We start from the raw sequence: 13,864 nt of genomic DNA, 5'->3' as shown, positions 1-13,864 counted from the left end.
GACGTTTAGTGGGGAGACATTTTAATGTTCATAAAACACAATCTCTTTGCAGACGTTGTCTACAGGGCAAAACTCGTAACATGCCATCGGCCAGTCGTCCACATGTGACATCGCGTCAACAACACAACCATATGTGGTTGGTGCATCTGCGAAATCTATACCAAATTGACACAATAACAGACAGCTCTGACTATTTCAATATCCTGTAATTTTGTCAATGAAAGATAAAACATTGATCTATGTTGGTATTTTTAAACATATTATTTTTATACCACTTCATACGAAGCACTCTTTTCCGCAACTTTTTATACATCAGGAAATGTATCATTTCTTTAGTGCGTGAGCATATTCACTCCACCATTCATGTAACAAGGGGAGTAAATACATGATTTATGATGCTATTGTTATCATGGTATGATTTACAAGGTGAGCTGAGGTGAAATTGGGTTTAACGTCGTACTTGAGAATATTTCGCTCATATGACGACGTACATGCGTGTGTATTATAGTTTATGTGTATGTGCGGCTGCTTGTACTAGCCCAGACTGAAGCTGGTTTTATAGTGCTAGCCCGCTGAGATACCATGCCAATAAAGTGTCGTCATTAGAAAAGGGGTGATGGATGAATATAACAAGACAGATCTATATTAAATTACCAATCATTCTAAACAAGAGTTCCTTGCTTTTAAGTCCAAATAGAATTTCTAGAACCCAAAACCGATAAGAATCACTATTAGATAACTTCTCATCACGGTTTCAAACATATTCACAAATCAACACAGACCTGATGAAAGGCGATCACAAGACCGAGGGTTTGTTTCATGTGGAGAAATTTCTGGATCAGTATTACGATTGCACCAACCAAGCCAAACATATACATGACATTCACTCTTCCCTGCTTGGATTGTTTCAGCTTGAGGTCAGAAATATAACAGCTACATTAAGACCAACCTTTTAAAAACGTGAGATGTGATCTGGGGTTTAGCTTGAACAAGCACATGTGGGTGAAAGAGAGTTTGTGCGTATGTTTGTAATCTGATGTGTTGTTGATCCATGCACAAAACCATCATGAACAGGTATAAAAGGTTTTATTAAAGATTTTCATACAACAATATACATGGAATCATATGCAAATCATACCGTTTCTGTTTAGAACTGACCAATATATACAACAATCTACAACAAGCTGGATTGAATCTACACCTCCTACAACAACCTTCTGTTTATTCAGTTCTTATATTATTTTCCTAATATTTATTAGGGTATTTTCCTTCGTGTACACAAATAACAAGTGTTGCAATGGTGACCGGGTATGTGAATATAGAAAGAGGCAACAGTAAATATAACTGTCTTTGGAACCTCGTAGACTTAATACGATGAACTTGAGATTAAAAAAATTCTAGACAAGAAAGCAAACTTGTTAAAATGTCCCAGTTCGAGAATATTTTGCACTAAATTAAGAAGCAACACCTAATTCGCCTCTGTGTTATGATGGGGTCCATTATGGTTCAAGGCATAAGGTGTAGGTCTTGTACATGCTTGATGTTTGATGTTTTTTTGTAAAATTCGGTATTTCGATGCCCTATATTATGGCGAATGAAGACATTGTAGAGGTGCATGATATGAAGTCAAACATCAGGGAAGGAAAAGACGGTCAAATTGCATACTATACAACCCCCTCCCACACCCCACACCACACCCCCTCTCCAATTAAAAAATATGAAGGGGGTGACAACCATTATTGGCATGAGTATAGTTAAAGCAAGAAATGCAGGTAAGGCACAGGTATATCAAAATACTGTCATTAATAACCTCGTCTGTAAATAAAACATTAAGAAATTCTCCACCATGTCTAAATATTCCATAACAACTAAACAGACATCGGAGGTTTCATTGTTGGTGTGCAAACAGTTGAGTGCGTCTTCATACAAACCAAACCAGATATATGGTTAATATATACACAATGCCGTTGATTGCTAATATACAAATTTAGTCAAATATGAGTTTGCATTTGTCACTATTGCCTGAGAATAGAAAAGGAATGACGAAATTATTCAAAGATATTTTGAAACCTGAATTTTAATTCAATTTTACTAGTTTACTCGACAGGGGAGATCAACATGTGATTAAAGAAGAGAGGTTCTGATCGTTCCACTATTCCAAGAAAGTGACAAGCATAATTACTATGAGAATTGTTTGGTTTTTTTCGTAAATCAAATGTTCTAATTAACAAGGGCAAAATATCTTGCAACTAAAGGCGAATGGATTCATCGCAGCGACATCAGCGACACTACCGCAGCCCCCATCATGAACAGCACACTATGTGTATACGTCGTGGCGGAGTTGGTTGTCTGGTACGAGATGGGCATGGTTCTTGCCTTCACCCACTGCAGTGCAGCTGCACTCAGCTTTGGTCCAATCTCCTCCTCAACTCGCTTGTGGTAATCGTTGAGCCACTTGATCTGCAGAGTGGAGGTTTAAGGTCATTCACAGGTCTGAGGTCATAAGCTGTTAGCCATAATGGGTGTAATGTAACATGGATTACTACTTTTTAAAGTATCATCCATCGGCTGTATACAAATAATTATATAACGATCAGTGTTGTATAAACGTTTTCGATTAAATGTTACGATGTTATTCATCCATTTTGTTTTATTTTCGCCTTAAGTACTGACATTACTGTTAAAGATCTGAAAATTCAGAAGCTTCGACAGTTAGACTAGATCAGCATGTACCAGAGAATCAATCATATCTCACCTGTTTTGGCCCAAGCATGTCAAACTTGATCAGATGTGGTTCATATGGCACCAAAGTGACGGGTTTGAATCCCAAGAACACTGAGTTGGGAAATGGGTGCTGCAATCGACCAAATGAAACATATTTTAGGTATCAGTATATGTTCTCTAACCACAGTACTAAAACGCACGTACCGTAGTGTCTGTAACAGGCGCACTGGCCGTGCATTAGAGGCCCCACGCCTAATTAGTTTTATGCTGAAACAGTGGCAACTTACTACCCTGCCAAGTCCAAAATTCAAATAACTGGTACATTTCCAGGTAACCCATGGGCTGACAAACCTAGAAACGTAATCGGGCGTAATCAAACCCACTTTTCACAGGCTTTCGGTGCGCCAACTCTATACGGTGAATTTCTGTGCCTGTAACGACTGGGCCACCCCTGCCATTTGGGTTGAGGCTGTGGGACAGGGAGATTATGCCAGGCTCGACAAATGACAGAAGCAATAGGAAGGTCATGAACTCTGATGCCCTGTCCCCTCTTTCTATTTTACAACATGTCACATCGTGGCTCAAATATTGCTGAGTTGGCTGTAAATTCGAACTCATTAGTCTGAGCAAAGTCCAGAAGAACTATATATATTTTTCTTACCGCTGTCTGCGCGAATTCTATTGTGACAATTGTCTCCAGACGAATACCGAACTTGCCGTCCTCGTAGTAGCCCGGTTCTGTAAAACATGAGAATATTGAAAGGAAACTAATAACAAGCTGGAAGGCTATATTTACAATGTGTGTTATTGCATAATCAACAGTATTAATCAATCAACAAAACTGTATCAGTGTAGCCTGTAATGTGGACCGGGTTGAAAAACTAGGTAGACTTTCTATAAAATATCTCTTTCGACAGGGATAGTCTGTGGAAATACCTTCTGACTCAAGGATAATTTGTAGACTGCCACTCGTTACACATATACTCTGAATCTGAGCAGATTGTAAATGAGGGACATTATAATGGTGACTTAATCTGAAATAGAATCAGACTACAAATTCTAGGTATATTTCAGTGGGACCTTGTAACCTTCGTAATTGTACCATATTGAGTGAAACTGGCCACTGGGTGTTGACAAACCTCACTGCTTTTGAGAGGTTCAAATACTTGCAAAAGAACACCGGTCTTGACTATCTTTAGAAACAGATTTCATTATTTGTAAGGGGCAAAATAGCTGTGAAATGTATATGAATGGAACACTGAAAATTAGCGATGACACCCGGTGTCCTGCCCTGTCGGTAGCACTTGCCATTCACTCAATCTGACTAAGAATGTATATGTACAGGCCGATGTCGCACAGTAATGTCACCACCATGTGGTGGCGGCCTGTTAAGAAGTCAAACAATCAAGTGTTTACGATCGATAAACCAGAAAAATCAGTTGGTAACAGTTCCGAGATGGAAGTAGATCGTTTTACAACACAGTGGGGGTCAGTTTTGTTGTCCCGGGGAACTTTACAGCAGTAGATATTTTACGTCCGTTTCCAATCTCTTTCTGACCTGCAATCGTCACATCACATTGTTTCAATAATATTTAAGCACGTGTTGGCTAGCTTGTTGACAATTGATCAATTAAAAGACAATCTATGTCGGCGTGACATTGGAACATCTTATCAACCAGACTAGCCCACTTACCATCTGAGAAATACATATGCTCTTCTAACGCTTGGTCACTTGGGTTGAGGCTGTGTGACAGGGAGATCCTGCCCGGCCCCTCATGAACGCTGAGGTAAGCCCCGATCCCGTGCCCTGTGCCATGTAGGTACCGCAGACCCGCCTCCCAGAGGGGAGCCCTGGCGATAGCGTCAATCTCACGTCCTGTAACAGAGAATAGACCACCCTCAATTAATCTGTCACACAAGGGACATGTATAAATATTTACTTTGGGTAGATGTACTGTTTTATCATTGGGGCAGTGTGTCTCTGTGTGTGTAATACTCACCGTACAGCCCTTTAGGCCACTTGAGCAGGGCGAGGTCGATATGCCCCATCAGTACACGAGTGTAGCACTCCTAGAAAACACAAAAACACCGGTACATGAAGAAGTTAAATTCTCCTAAATAACATTCCATAAAGCTGTCATTATCCCACAGTCACACTCGGAAAAATAACTCCAAATGCTTGACTATAGATGACTGACAAAATGAGTTGCGTTCTTTGGCTATTATCCGCTGATCTTGGGTTGGAATCACAGATTGATTACTTGGCCATTGTGATGTGTGCTTGCGTCCAGTGATATAATATATATATTGGTAGACTGGCTTGTGTGTTTTCCTCCATGTCCCTAGTATAGGAACAGACAGCGTAAAATGCCATTCACCATAAAACTCTTTACCTTTTCGTAATCCGAAGGCTGTCCGAAGTGAAGTGTTCTCGTCACATCCGTGGTGCCATCCCTACAAAATGTAAATATTATGTAATTACGACGAGTCTGCATGGCTGAGGTGTAACAAAAAGAAATAAAATCCTTACACTGAAAGGTATCTACGTTTATCATTCTAAACACAGATCGCGTCTTCTCTGAAAAAAATGAGACACCTCTACACAACAGAAGACAATACTGTGTGCAGGTAAGAGAGTATACTTTAAGGAGGGAATTAAGGTTGTTTCAGTCGCTGTCGCAGTAAGTCAAAGCGGTTTATTCAATCTAGACCATGGCAGCATGAACTTCGACAAATGCCGTTGATAACATACGGTTGAGCACATCATGGACACACATCCACTTGAGTGAATTTGGTCAAACGCGACGTGTTAGCTGCGGAGAAAGCACGAAGTAATGCAGATCTTTGACCTTTACCTGTGATAACTTGCGAATCGGGACTTGAAATAACGGTCATTTGTCCCTGGCATGTTTTGCGAGACGGACCTTTGCACAGAGCATTCGCGCGCCTCAGAAAAGTGGGTCACAACTGTCCCAAGCAGGTCCGGATCCGGGATTTTGGGGAAGGGGGCATGAATCATGAAGTCCAAAAGTTGAGGGGAAATGCTTCTCAGGGTAAACGTTTTCGAGGGAGTGGGGTGTGTGTGTGAAAGTTAAACCGACACATGGTATCTTAGTCACCTAGCACTATAAACTCGGCACAAAATATGTTCAATAATTTTGAACGCGTTTAACCTCACCTGAGCTCACATTATTACCAGTTACTTTTGCACTGGCCAGTTACTGTTTGTTTTATTTGTTTGTTGTTTAACGCCGCACTCAGCAACCAAGTCAGCGAGCTTGACCACCCGATTACGTTAGTCGCCTATTACGACAAGCATGGGTTGCTGAAGACCTATTTTAACCCGAATCTTCACGGGTAGACCAGTTACTACTTAACGTTCTCAATACTTCAATCATTCAGCGTCAACGACACAGAATAACAAAACAATTGAAAATAGAAGAAAACGCTGAGGATTCTCCTTTCTCACAGATGTTGGAAAACTGGAAACCGCCATTCATGTGACTCACTGTCCCTTGCTCCTGCAACGTAAAACTTACAGATATTGTCCACCCGAGTCAAGAAGGAACATGTCTGATGTGGTGATCTGTTTGTCTGTGGCGTTAGAGGGGTTGTAGTGGATGATGGCGCCGTTAGATCCAGACCCAGCTATGGTGGGGAAGCTCAGTCCACGGTTCAAATCCTGCTTGCTGAAACATCATGCATAATCATAAGATATCCAGGCTTACTTGTATATTTCATAAAATTATCTGATGCGTCGACAATGATCAAGAACGTTCATCTCATTTAAGATCCTTCTCTGCGTTAAAACCTACATCGAAGTCAACATAAGGTGTACCCTGAGGATCTCAAATCGCCAAATCAAATACAGAAACAGTCTTGGATCAGTCAGGTCTCGACTTGACTTCATTGCTTCACCGCATCCATTTTGAAATAACACTTGAAACACAACAAAACCTCTACACAAATTACTTATTCCTTCAAAGGTACTGATGCCAAAGTGCACAAGATAAAAAATCATATATGCCGATAGTTCACTAGCATCGAGCATTATGAAGCCTCGAAGCTCATTGGCACAGTCTGAAAAAACATCTAACCATCTAACATTCGATAAAGTGTGATCATATCTTCACTCATCGTATCGGAGTTGTAGATCTGATAAAAATGAGATTGCGTTCACCATTGCAGCATTGTTCAATTACTGTGATATCACCTTCAACCCAAGCATTAAGATCACCAAGATCCACAATATCTTCACAGACATCAGACCGAACAACAGCACATCACCCTGAGAGTTATCATCGTCATCCTTAGCAGCAGCAGCAACAAAAGAGTCATCGTCCTTAACATTGTCATAACTGTCATCCCAATCGTAATGGACATTCGTATTATAAAACACACATTCACATCGTATATAATCATTATCGTGTACTCACAGCCTCTCTTTCTTCAGTTCCATTGCAGCCTTCACCTCCGTCCACTGCTGCCCTGCTTTCACCTGGCATAAGAAATCAATGATATCTCATCACACCGTTGTCATCGAGCTACATCTCATTGAGACAATTGCTTGCAGTATCACGTGTTTATATCCATGTCCTTATTCCGCCATTGATATGGACACTCTGTATGATCACAACATTGTATAGCGGCCATCTCAGATAATATGTGTTATATTTGAGATTACACTTTCTCAGAGTCAGGCACTCAACCCAAATAAGTACTAGAATCTACTTTGTAGAGAAATTGTAATCCCAAATATAACATGTGTTACGTTTGACCACTTTTTCTAAATGGCATAGTGTATTCATCTCAGATAATATCTCCATTGTACCTGTGTGATGAATCCCAAAACTTTAACCAGAAGGCTACCACGCCAAACAGTGGGCTATAAGACCACATCTTATCAATCTCCCCTACGTGGGACATGTTATTGTCAGTTTGTATTAGGTTACCTCACGTTCCAATCTCTCCAAGAAGGTGATAAGGGCCACTGAATCTCGATTCTGGAGAAGAAGAAGTAAAACATTCAGTCAAATAAGAACATTCATTTATTACACACATTCAAGAGGGAGATCCTTAATAACGCAAGATAGTCAGGTTCAAGTTACATGTTAGTAGCACCACAGTAAATACAGGGATGCAACTCTATTGATATAACAATATGGCGGTAGCATCACAAGTTCACAACCATAAAGGGAAGCAAATCTGCCATGTTTATATCAACAGAGCATTCCTCACTGCTCTTAAAGTCTACCGTCGCGTTGAAGATTATCATAGCGACGTGCATGCTCGTTTCTTGGTGTGACTTCTTGTACCAACGCGGACTAATTCCGATGATAAAACGCTAGCCCACTGAGATACCAGACACATTATCATGACTCCGTCTAGGTCTTGCTGCAAAGCCTAAAATGACGAGGACAAGACAAGGCATTAACAAATACCACCTTCTGACATCGTTTCTTAAGACGTGGCCGAGATCGACAGGATGACGTCTCCCTCTCCGATCAGACGATCTATTCAAATGACCAGTCATGCACTTAAGGGTATTATAACACTGGTGAAAATGGCATGTTAACTATCACCGTAATCCAAATATAATGCAAATGTCCACAATTTCATTAATGGTTATTTACATGTGATGCCTGCATCCCGTCCCTCTCCACGATGTTCTTCTTGGACTTCATCAAAGCAATGGCGGACTTGTCATGGATACGCTGGGCCTGCAATATATCAACATCTGTCAGGTCACGTCAGATAATCAAAATCCGTCAACGCATTTACATGCAAATATCGTGTTATAAAATGCATTTTTGCTTGTAATGTAATTACGTCGGAGTGGACCTACCTCTGGTATAGCACTGTATATAGCCTGGTTGCATAGCAGTGACACCCAGATGTTGTTACTGCTGTTAGAGGCGATGTCTGTGACCGCGGCCTTGATGCCAATTGGGGAGTACCCAAGAACCTTGCAACAAAGCACAAGAAAGAATGTATGTTGAGAAGTCATTTTACTAGTTTACTGAGAAATATACTTCCTTAGTGGTGACGCCTGCGGTTATAGGGCATGTGGCAACAACATGTATACTTGTAAACATCAACCAAGACACTCGTTCTATGGAAAGGTCGTACTGGATGTCGTATGTCGTATTTTCATATAAACAAATTACGTGAACATTCTTATAGAAGGTACATAATATTTAGTGTACATACTGGACGCAAACTTCTCACACAAGACACACGTACCAAGCTACTGCCACATTCTTCTTGAAGGAGCATAATGGCTGGCATGTTCTATTTCTGTATTTTGTGCCGTTCAAAGATGTTGAAATCATCCGGTCTGACACCCTATTCTTTAAGTCGCCTTTTGAAACCAGCATAGATAACTGGGAATACCCAAGATTCTTTATAATGAATTGCAAGTATGAAATGTATGCCTTGTATATGAGGTCCATACATATACTCTACTTGAAAGATGTGCTAATTTAAACATGAATAATTTTTGTTTTATCAATCTTTAAGTATTCAAGTTTTACCGTTTTTGAAACATTTTTCTCATCGTTTTGCTACTCCATTGATGTCTTTAACGTTATTAGTTGGATAATTCCTATTAGAGTACTTATTGTCTGTTAATTTTATTTAATTAATGTCCCATTTCTGTATTTCATGCAGCTCCAAATAGCCTCCCATACATCTATGATATTGCACCATGTCGAAAACACCCTACCTCCACACATGACCCCGAGGAAGAAGTACATGAGCCGTCCATGGCGCTGCTGAGGTGTTGGTACAGTTTGCTTGTCGTGGCTTCATCCGTCGGGTCTTGCGTCAACTTGGCGGCGTGGTTCAATATGTAAAGTCTGTAGACAAAGGAGGTAGCGTATCATAACTGACATCACATGATTAAAACATCACAAGAGAATTATTTATTTAGGTGATGTTGTAACGGCTTATGGTCAGGTTATTTGCAGTGGTAGAAAAGATGCCAGCCAAATAAAGCAAACGCCCATATTTGATGGTGAAAAAATATAAAAACAGGAAATGGGTATTCGATTGCGATGTATATGTACATAGTTGTCGATATCATGCATCATATGAATGGGTAACCTCCCAAAACTTAGACAGCCATATCTTAGACAGATTAAAACAACATTTCTGGTTCAGCGCACAACTAATCCTCAAGCTGATACCTAGTTCTTATAATGGATCAGTCCAGTAGACTCAATTAGACAAGATAGAATAGTGTTTAGTAACCAGTATTTCACCTCCAGCAAAGAGAGACATCATTTCATCTTCTGGCAGTAATTGTATTTGTACAGATACATTGATATGAAAAAGATCTAAAAGTTTGGAAAAGAACTGATTACTGTTGTACATTTTATATTCACAATGTAGAATTATATAGCAGTCATAGTCATTATATTTTGAAAATTTTGCTTGAGAATAAATGATTTGTACAAATCATCAGGTGAGAGTCCAGGTGGTGAAGGAGTAAGCATACACTCCGAAACGTCGTGTTATTCACAATAATGAAGTTGACATCCATACTACAAATGGCATGTAAAATGATTTAGCCTACGCGGCGCTTACTTCCCTTATCCAATCAGTGTTTATCTCCCCTTGAGCAAACTGTAACTCGTAGCAAAATTGCTTCCTTTTGATATTCTGAAGGTAGGGTGATTTTCTTTAATAAATCGAAAGTCGGTCTCAGTGCCGTCGATGGTCTGTTCCTAGTTTACCGTAGGACCTTTAACACTATATTTCTGCATCATGGAGTTGTATAGGAACTGACCCATCGCACAGTGACAATATTACGTTATCAAGATGTAATCCAAGCACTGACGTCGTTCCATTTCAGGAGAACGCCCAATTCGTCTCTCGTGTGTCCACTAATTAAATTCCACAGATGATTGGCAAGGTGTCACCCTCTCCAGTATTTCCATGAGATCTTTATCTCATTGGACATTTCATGCATGAATTCAGACGACCTCGAATTTATTATATACCATTTGACGAAAGACAAATAAAAAGGGTGCAGCAGCCTCACTAAGGTTGCCAACAACGCCATTGAATCGTTGATCTAAATGATCTGTCGTAAGTGTTGCATAGCCATTTTCGATGGACACACCCCGTAATGAGTATCATGTATCGTGATAACGTGACCTTTCTTCAAGTTGATACCTACACTCTGACGCATGTTTGTTTGAAAACATGATGTTCGCAAGAGTTGCGCTAAACTTGCACACTTTATTAGGAGATGACCATTTCTAAGAATATAAAGTAAGTGTTTCTGTTACTGATAGGTGAAATGTCTGAATCTTGCTCATGCTGTCACACAATATCTGCCTCGAATTCCAGACGGACCAACCCCTGTTCACTTGTTGTCCATATAGCTTACCTGACTCTGTTGCTCTCAACAATGGCATATGAGATGAAGAACGGGTTGTAGGCGATGTCGCTAGCACGAAGGTTGAAAAGCCCTAAACAGGAAGAAACAGGATTAAATTACTGAAATCATTCTGCTATTGCCATGCCTTCATTTACTGTGATTGTGCGCGCGTGTATTAATCGCTCATTTCATCAATTCAGCAGACATAACTTCATTTGCGGCTCTTCCAGTAAAATGGGTACGTAACCGACAATAGTTTCCTAAAGTTCCCTTTGTAGAAGGCTGGCAGGAACTATGTAAGAGCGAGACGACAGCTATACGTTTACGATCTGACTTGAGTGTTAACGACATGCCCAGTGCGGACATATCTTAAACCACTGACTTCCTTCCAACTTTCAACACTGTTGCCGAAAACAAAATCAGATCAAGATCCATGTCTTTTACAATTGTGGAACAATCCTATGTGCACTAATATTGTTATATATTGCTGATGTTACTAATATGGCCTATGTACTGCTTCTTGCAATTGTGATTATAACACTATAATTGCGTATTTCAATACAACTTGTTAATTATTCAATGACCTTGCGTGGTTATTTACTGGTTTCACAATTTCATCGTTTGCGCTTCACTTTGGAAATCATCCCTCAAACAAAGTCGGGGTACACCCAATCAGCACAGTCTCGAATGTATAGTTACCTCGTTCGACAAACATTACACACAGTGCTAGGAACCTATTCTGACCAAGACTCCCGACAGGAGGTAGGCCCCTGGAGTGCAGTAGACGAAAGAACATAACAAGTAACAATACAAAATGCTCACAGGCAGTCTCATCCAGGCTGGTCACAATATAAGCAGCAGCTCCCTTGGCACGCATTTTACCCCTGACGTCGCCGATCTTAGAGTCCCAGGATTTCCCTGCCGAAGATAACAATGTTGACAAGATTAGGATAAGTAGTGATCATCATGAGTATATTACACCCAAACATATTATCTTTTCCAAACCGTGGGTTCTTTTCAAATTTAATCTGTATTTTTACATGTACAATGTGTCTGTAAACAAGGACTGCGGGAATATATGAAGGAACATAAATGTACATACCGGCATATTCCATCGGTAGGGCGTTGATTGGTGAGTTTGGCTGTGCAGGTCGACCGGAAGTCCAGACCTGATCAACCAGGTCATTGTCCACCTCTACCATGGATATCCCTGACTTAGCGAACTTCTCAGAATATGACTTCCAGGTGCCTGAAGGGTCGAGTAATTGGGTTAATTGCTTTAAACAAGCGAGTTTATAAAGGAGAGGAAGTCCGGTTCACACATTTATACACATCATGTATTTCGATCAGTTAATCTCCGAGATTTTTTATCCTGACGGAGGCTATAAGGTAGCCTTGTGGTTATATATTAAAACGTTGGCTCGTGGTTACACATGAACATTTGTGTGAAGCCCCTCTGTGCTATTGCCAACATATTGCGAACAACACCAACACCATACTTATTCATTTTCGTTACTCTAATGGCCAAATGGACCTATGGCACATCCTCAATAAAGGTATTGATAAAAGACTATCCTCCAATCGTTATGGCTTTCTCGAAGTATAACCTCCAGAGGTAGTGGTAGCAAACATGCGTACATTAAAATATCTTAGCCTTTACAGTAAAGCAATTATTCTTATTGTAGCTGGCTCGCTAAACATAAACAACATTTGTGTGAAGCCCCTCTGTGCTATTGCCTAAATATTGCTAAAAACCTCACTGTTGGCTCCACAAGAACACCATACTAATTCGTTCCGTTGCGCGAAATGGGCAAATGGAGCTATTGTGCATCCTCAATAAAGGTACGGATTAAGGACGTTCTGACTTGTTTGCGTCCCCGTGAGGTAGTGATAACAGACATGCGTATGCTAAAATGTCTTTACTGTGAACCAGTTATCCGTATTGTAGTTTTCTTGTAATTTGTTTATGACAGGTCTCCCCCTAAGGTGTCTGTACATACGGGCATTCATGAGGAAGGGGCTCGCGCCGACCCTGGCCCCGGTGGTTGTCTTCAGCTGGTCAACCAGCCAATCAGTTATACTTGGCACACCTGGTATTCCTGGAACAATGGAAGGCAAGTTAGCATATAGATCTAGCAAAGACTACAAACTGTGCTGAAAAGTGTAGCTCTCAGAGCATATGTAACCCTTATAACTCTCTGTGGCAGTGTTTATGTATGAACGATGTGTCTCAGCCACCTCCGGGATAACTGTCGTTGAACAGGTCCTAGCACCCTTTGTTCATCATATCAGAAGATACTATCACATTTCGCCCCAGCGACGTGAATCGTTGCTATTGCAGTGAACCGAAAGAACCGTTGTTCTGTAAATTCCATTTCACATGTATATTTATATGTACCATCCTTCATCGAAAATGCACGCCTTATAGCATGATTACATTTGTGAATCATTGCGTAGTTGAGCAGGCTGCTTAAATGACTATTACGCCCATCTTTGCTTGGGTATCCTCTATGTTCTACTGCCTCTACTGTTCCACCCATCTCACAACAGTTACTCCTCTTCTCGTACCGTACTCCTTACACTGGATCATTACGCTCGACTACATAAACCAATCCACAATTCGTGCTGTTGTTTTACTCTCTTCTACCGCTTCCCTGCACCCTTTCTTGTACTGTGGCTAACCACTCCGGCATCTATTTCAGCCCCAGACAATGTCACTACTGTCTGCCAGAACAGGGCAATGTATCATTGTAT

The 13,864-nt window shown here is 40.6% G+C and overlaps 1 protein-coding gene across 1 annotated transcript in view; it reads right to left on the bottom strand.

The window, feature by feature from the left end:
* Positions 1-1,069: 1,069 nt before the first annotated feature.
* Positions 1,070-13,864, bottom strand: part of LOC124289221 (xaa-Pro aminopeptidase ApepP-like) — a 31,985-nt gene continuing 19,190 nt past the window's right edge. The window contains exons 6-21 of the mRNA XM_046725824.1: positions 13,111-13,209; positions 12,213-12,359; positions 11,933-12,028; positions 11,120-11,201; positions 9,449-9,581; positions 8,570-8,689; positions 8,358-8,444; positions 7,677-7,727; positions 7,161-7,222; positions 6,264-6,413; positions 5,118-5,178; positions 4,725-4,794; positions 4,418-4,600; positions 3,386-3,462; positions 2,756-2,854; positions 1,070-2,460 (exon numbers count right to left, since the gene is read on the bottom strand). Coding sequence (XP_046581780.1) covers positions 2,266-2,460; positions 2,756-2,854; positions 3,386-3,462; positions 4,418-4,600; positions 4,725-4,794; positions 5,118-5,178; positions 6,264-6,413; positions 7,161-7,222; positions 7,677-7,727; positions 8,358-8,444; positions 8,570-8,689; positions 9,449-9,581; positions 11,120-11,201; positions 11,933-12,028; positions 12,213-12,359; positions 13,111-13,209 — 1,712 coding nt within the window. The 3' untranslated portion in view covers positions 1,070-2,265. The remainder of the gene's footprint in view (positions 2,461-2,755; positions 2,855-3,385; positions 3,463-4,417; positions 4,601-4,724; positions 4,795-5,117; positions 5,179-6,263; positions 6,414-7,160; positions 7,223-7,676; positions 7,728-8,357; positions 8,445-8,569; positions 8,690-9,448; positions 9,582-11,119; positions 11,202-11,932; positions 12,029-12,212; positions 12,360-13,110; positions 13,210-13,864) is intronic.

Source organism: Haliotis rubra, unplaced genomic scaffold (assembly GCF_003918875.1).
Source record: "Haliotis rubra isolate DU_JTF1 unplaced genomic scaffold, ASM391887v1 Scf436, whole genome shotgun sequence".
In the NCBI taxonomy this organism is placed as follows: Eukaryota; Metazoa; Mollusca; class Gastropoda; order Lepetellida; family Haliotidae; genus Haliotis; species Haliotis rubra.
This window is presented reverse-complemented; position numbering and strand designations above follow the sequence as displayed.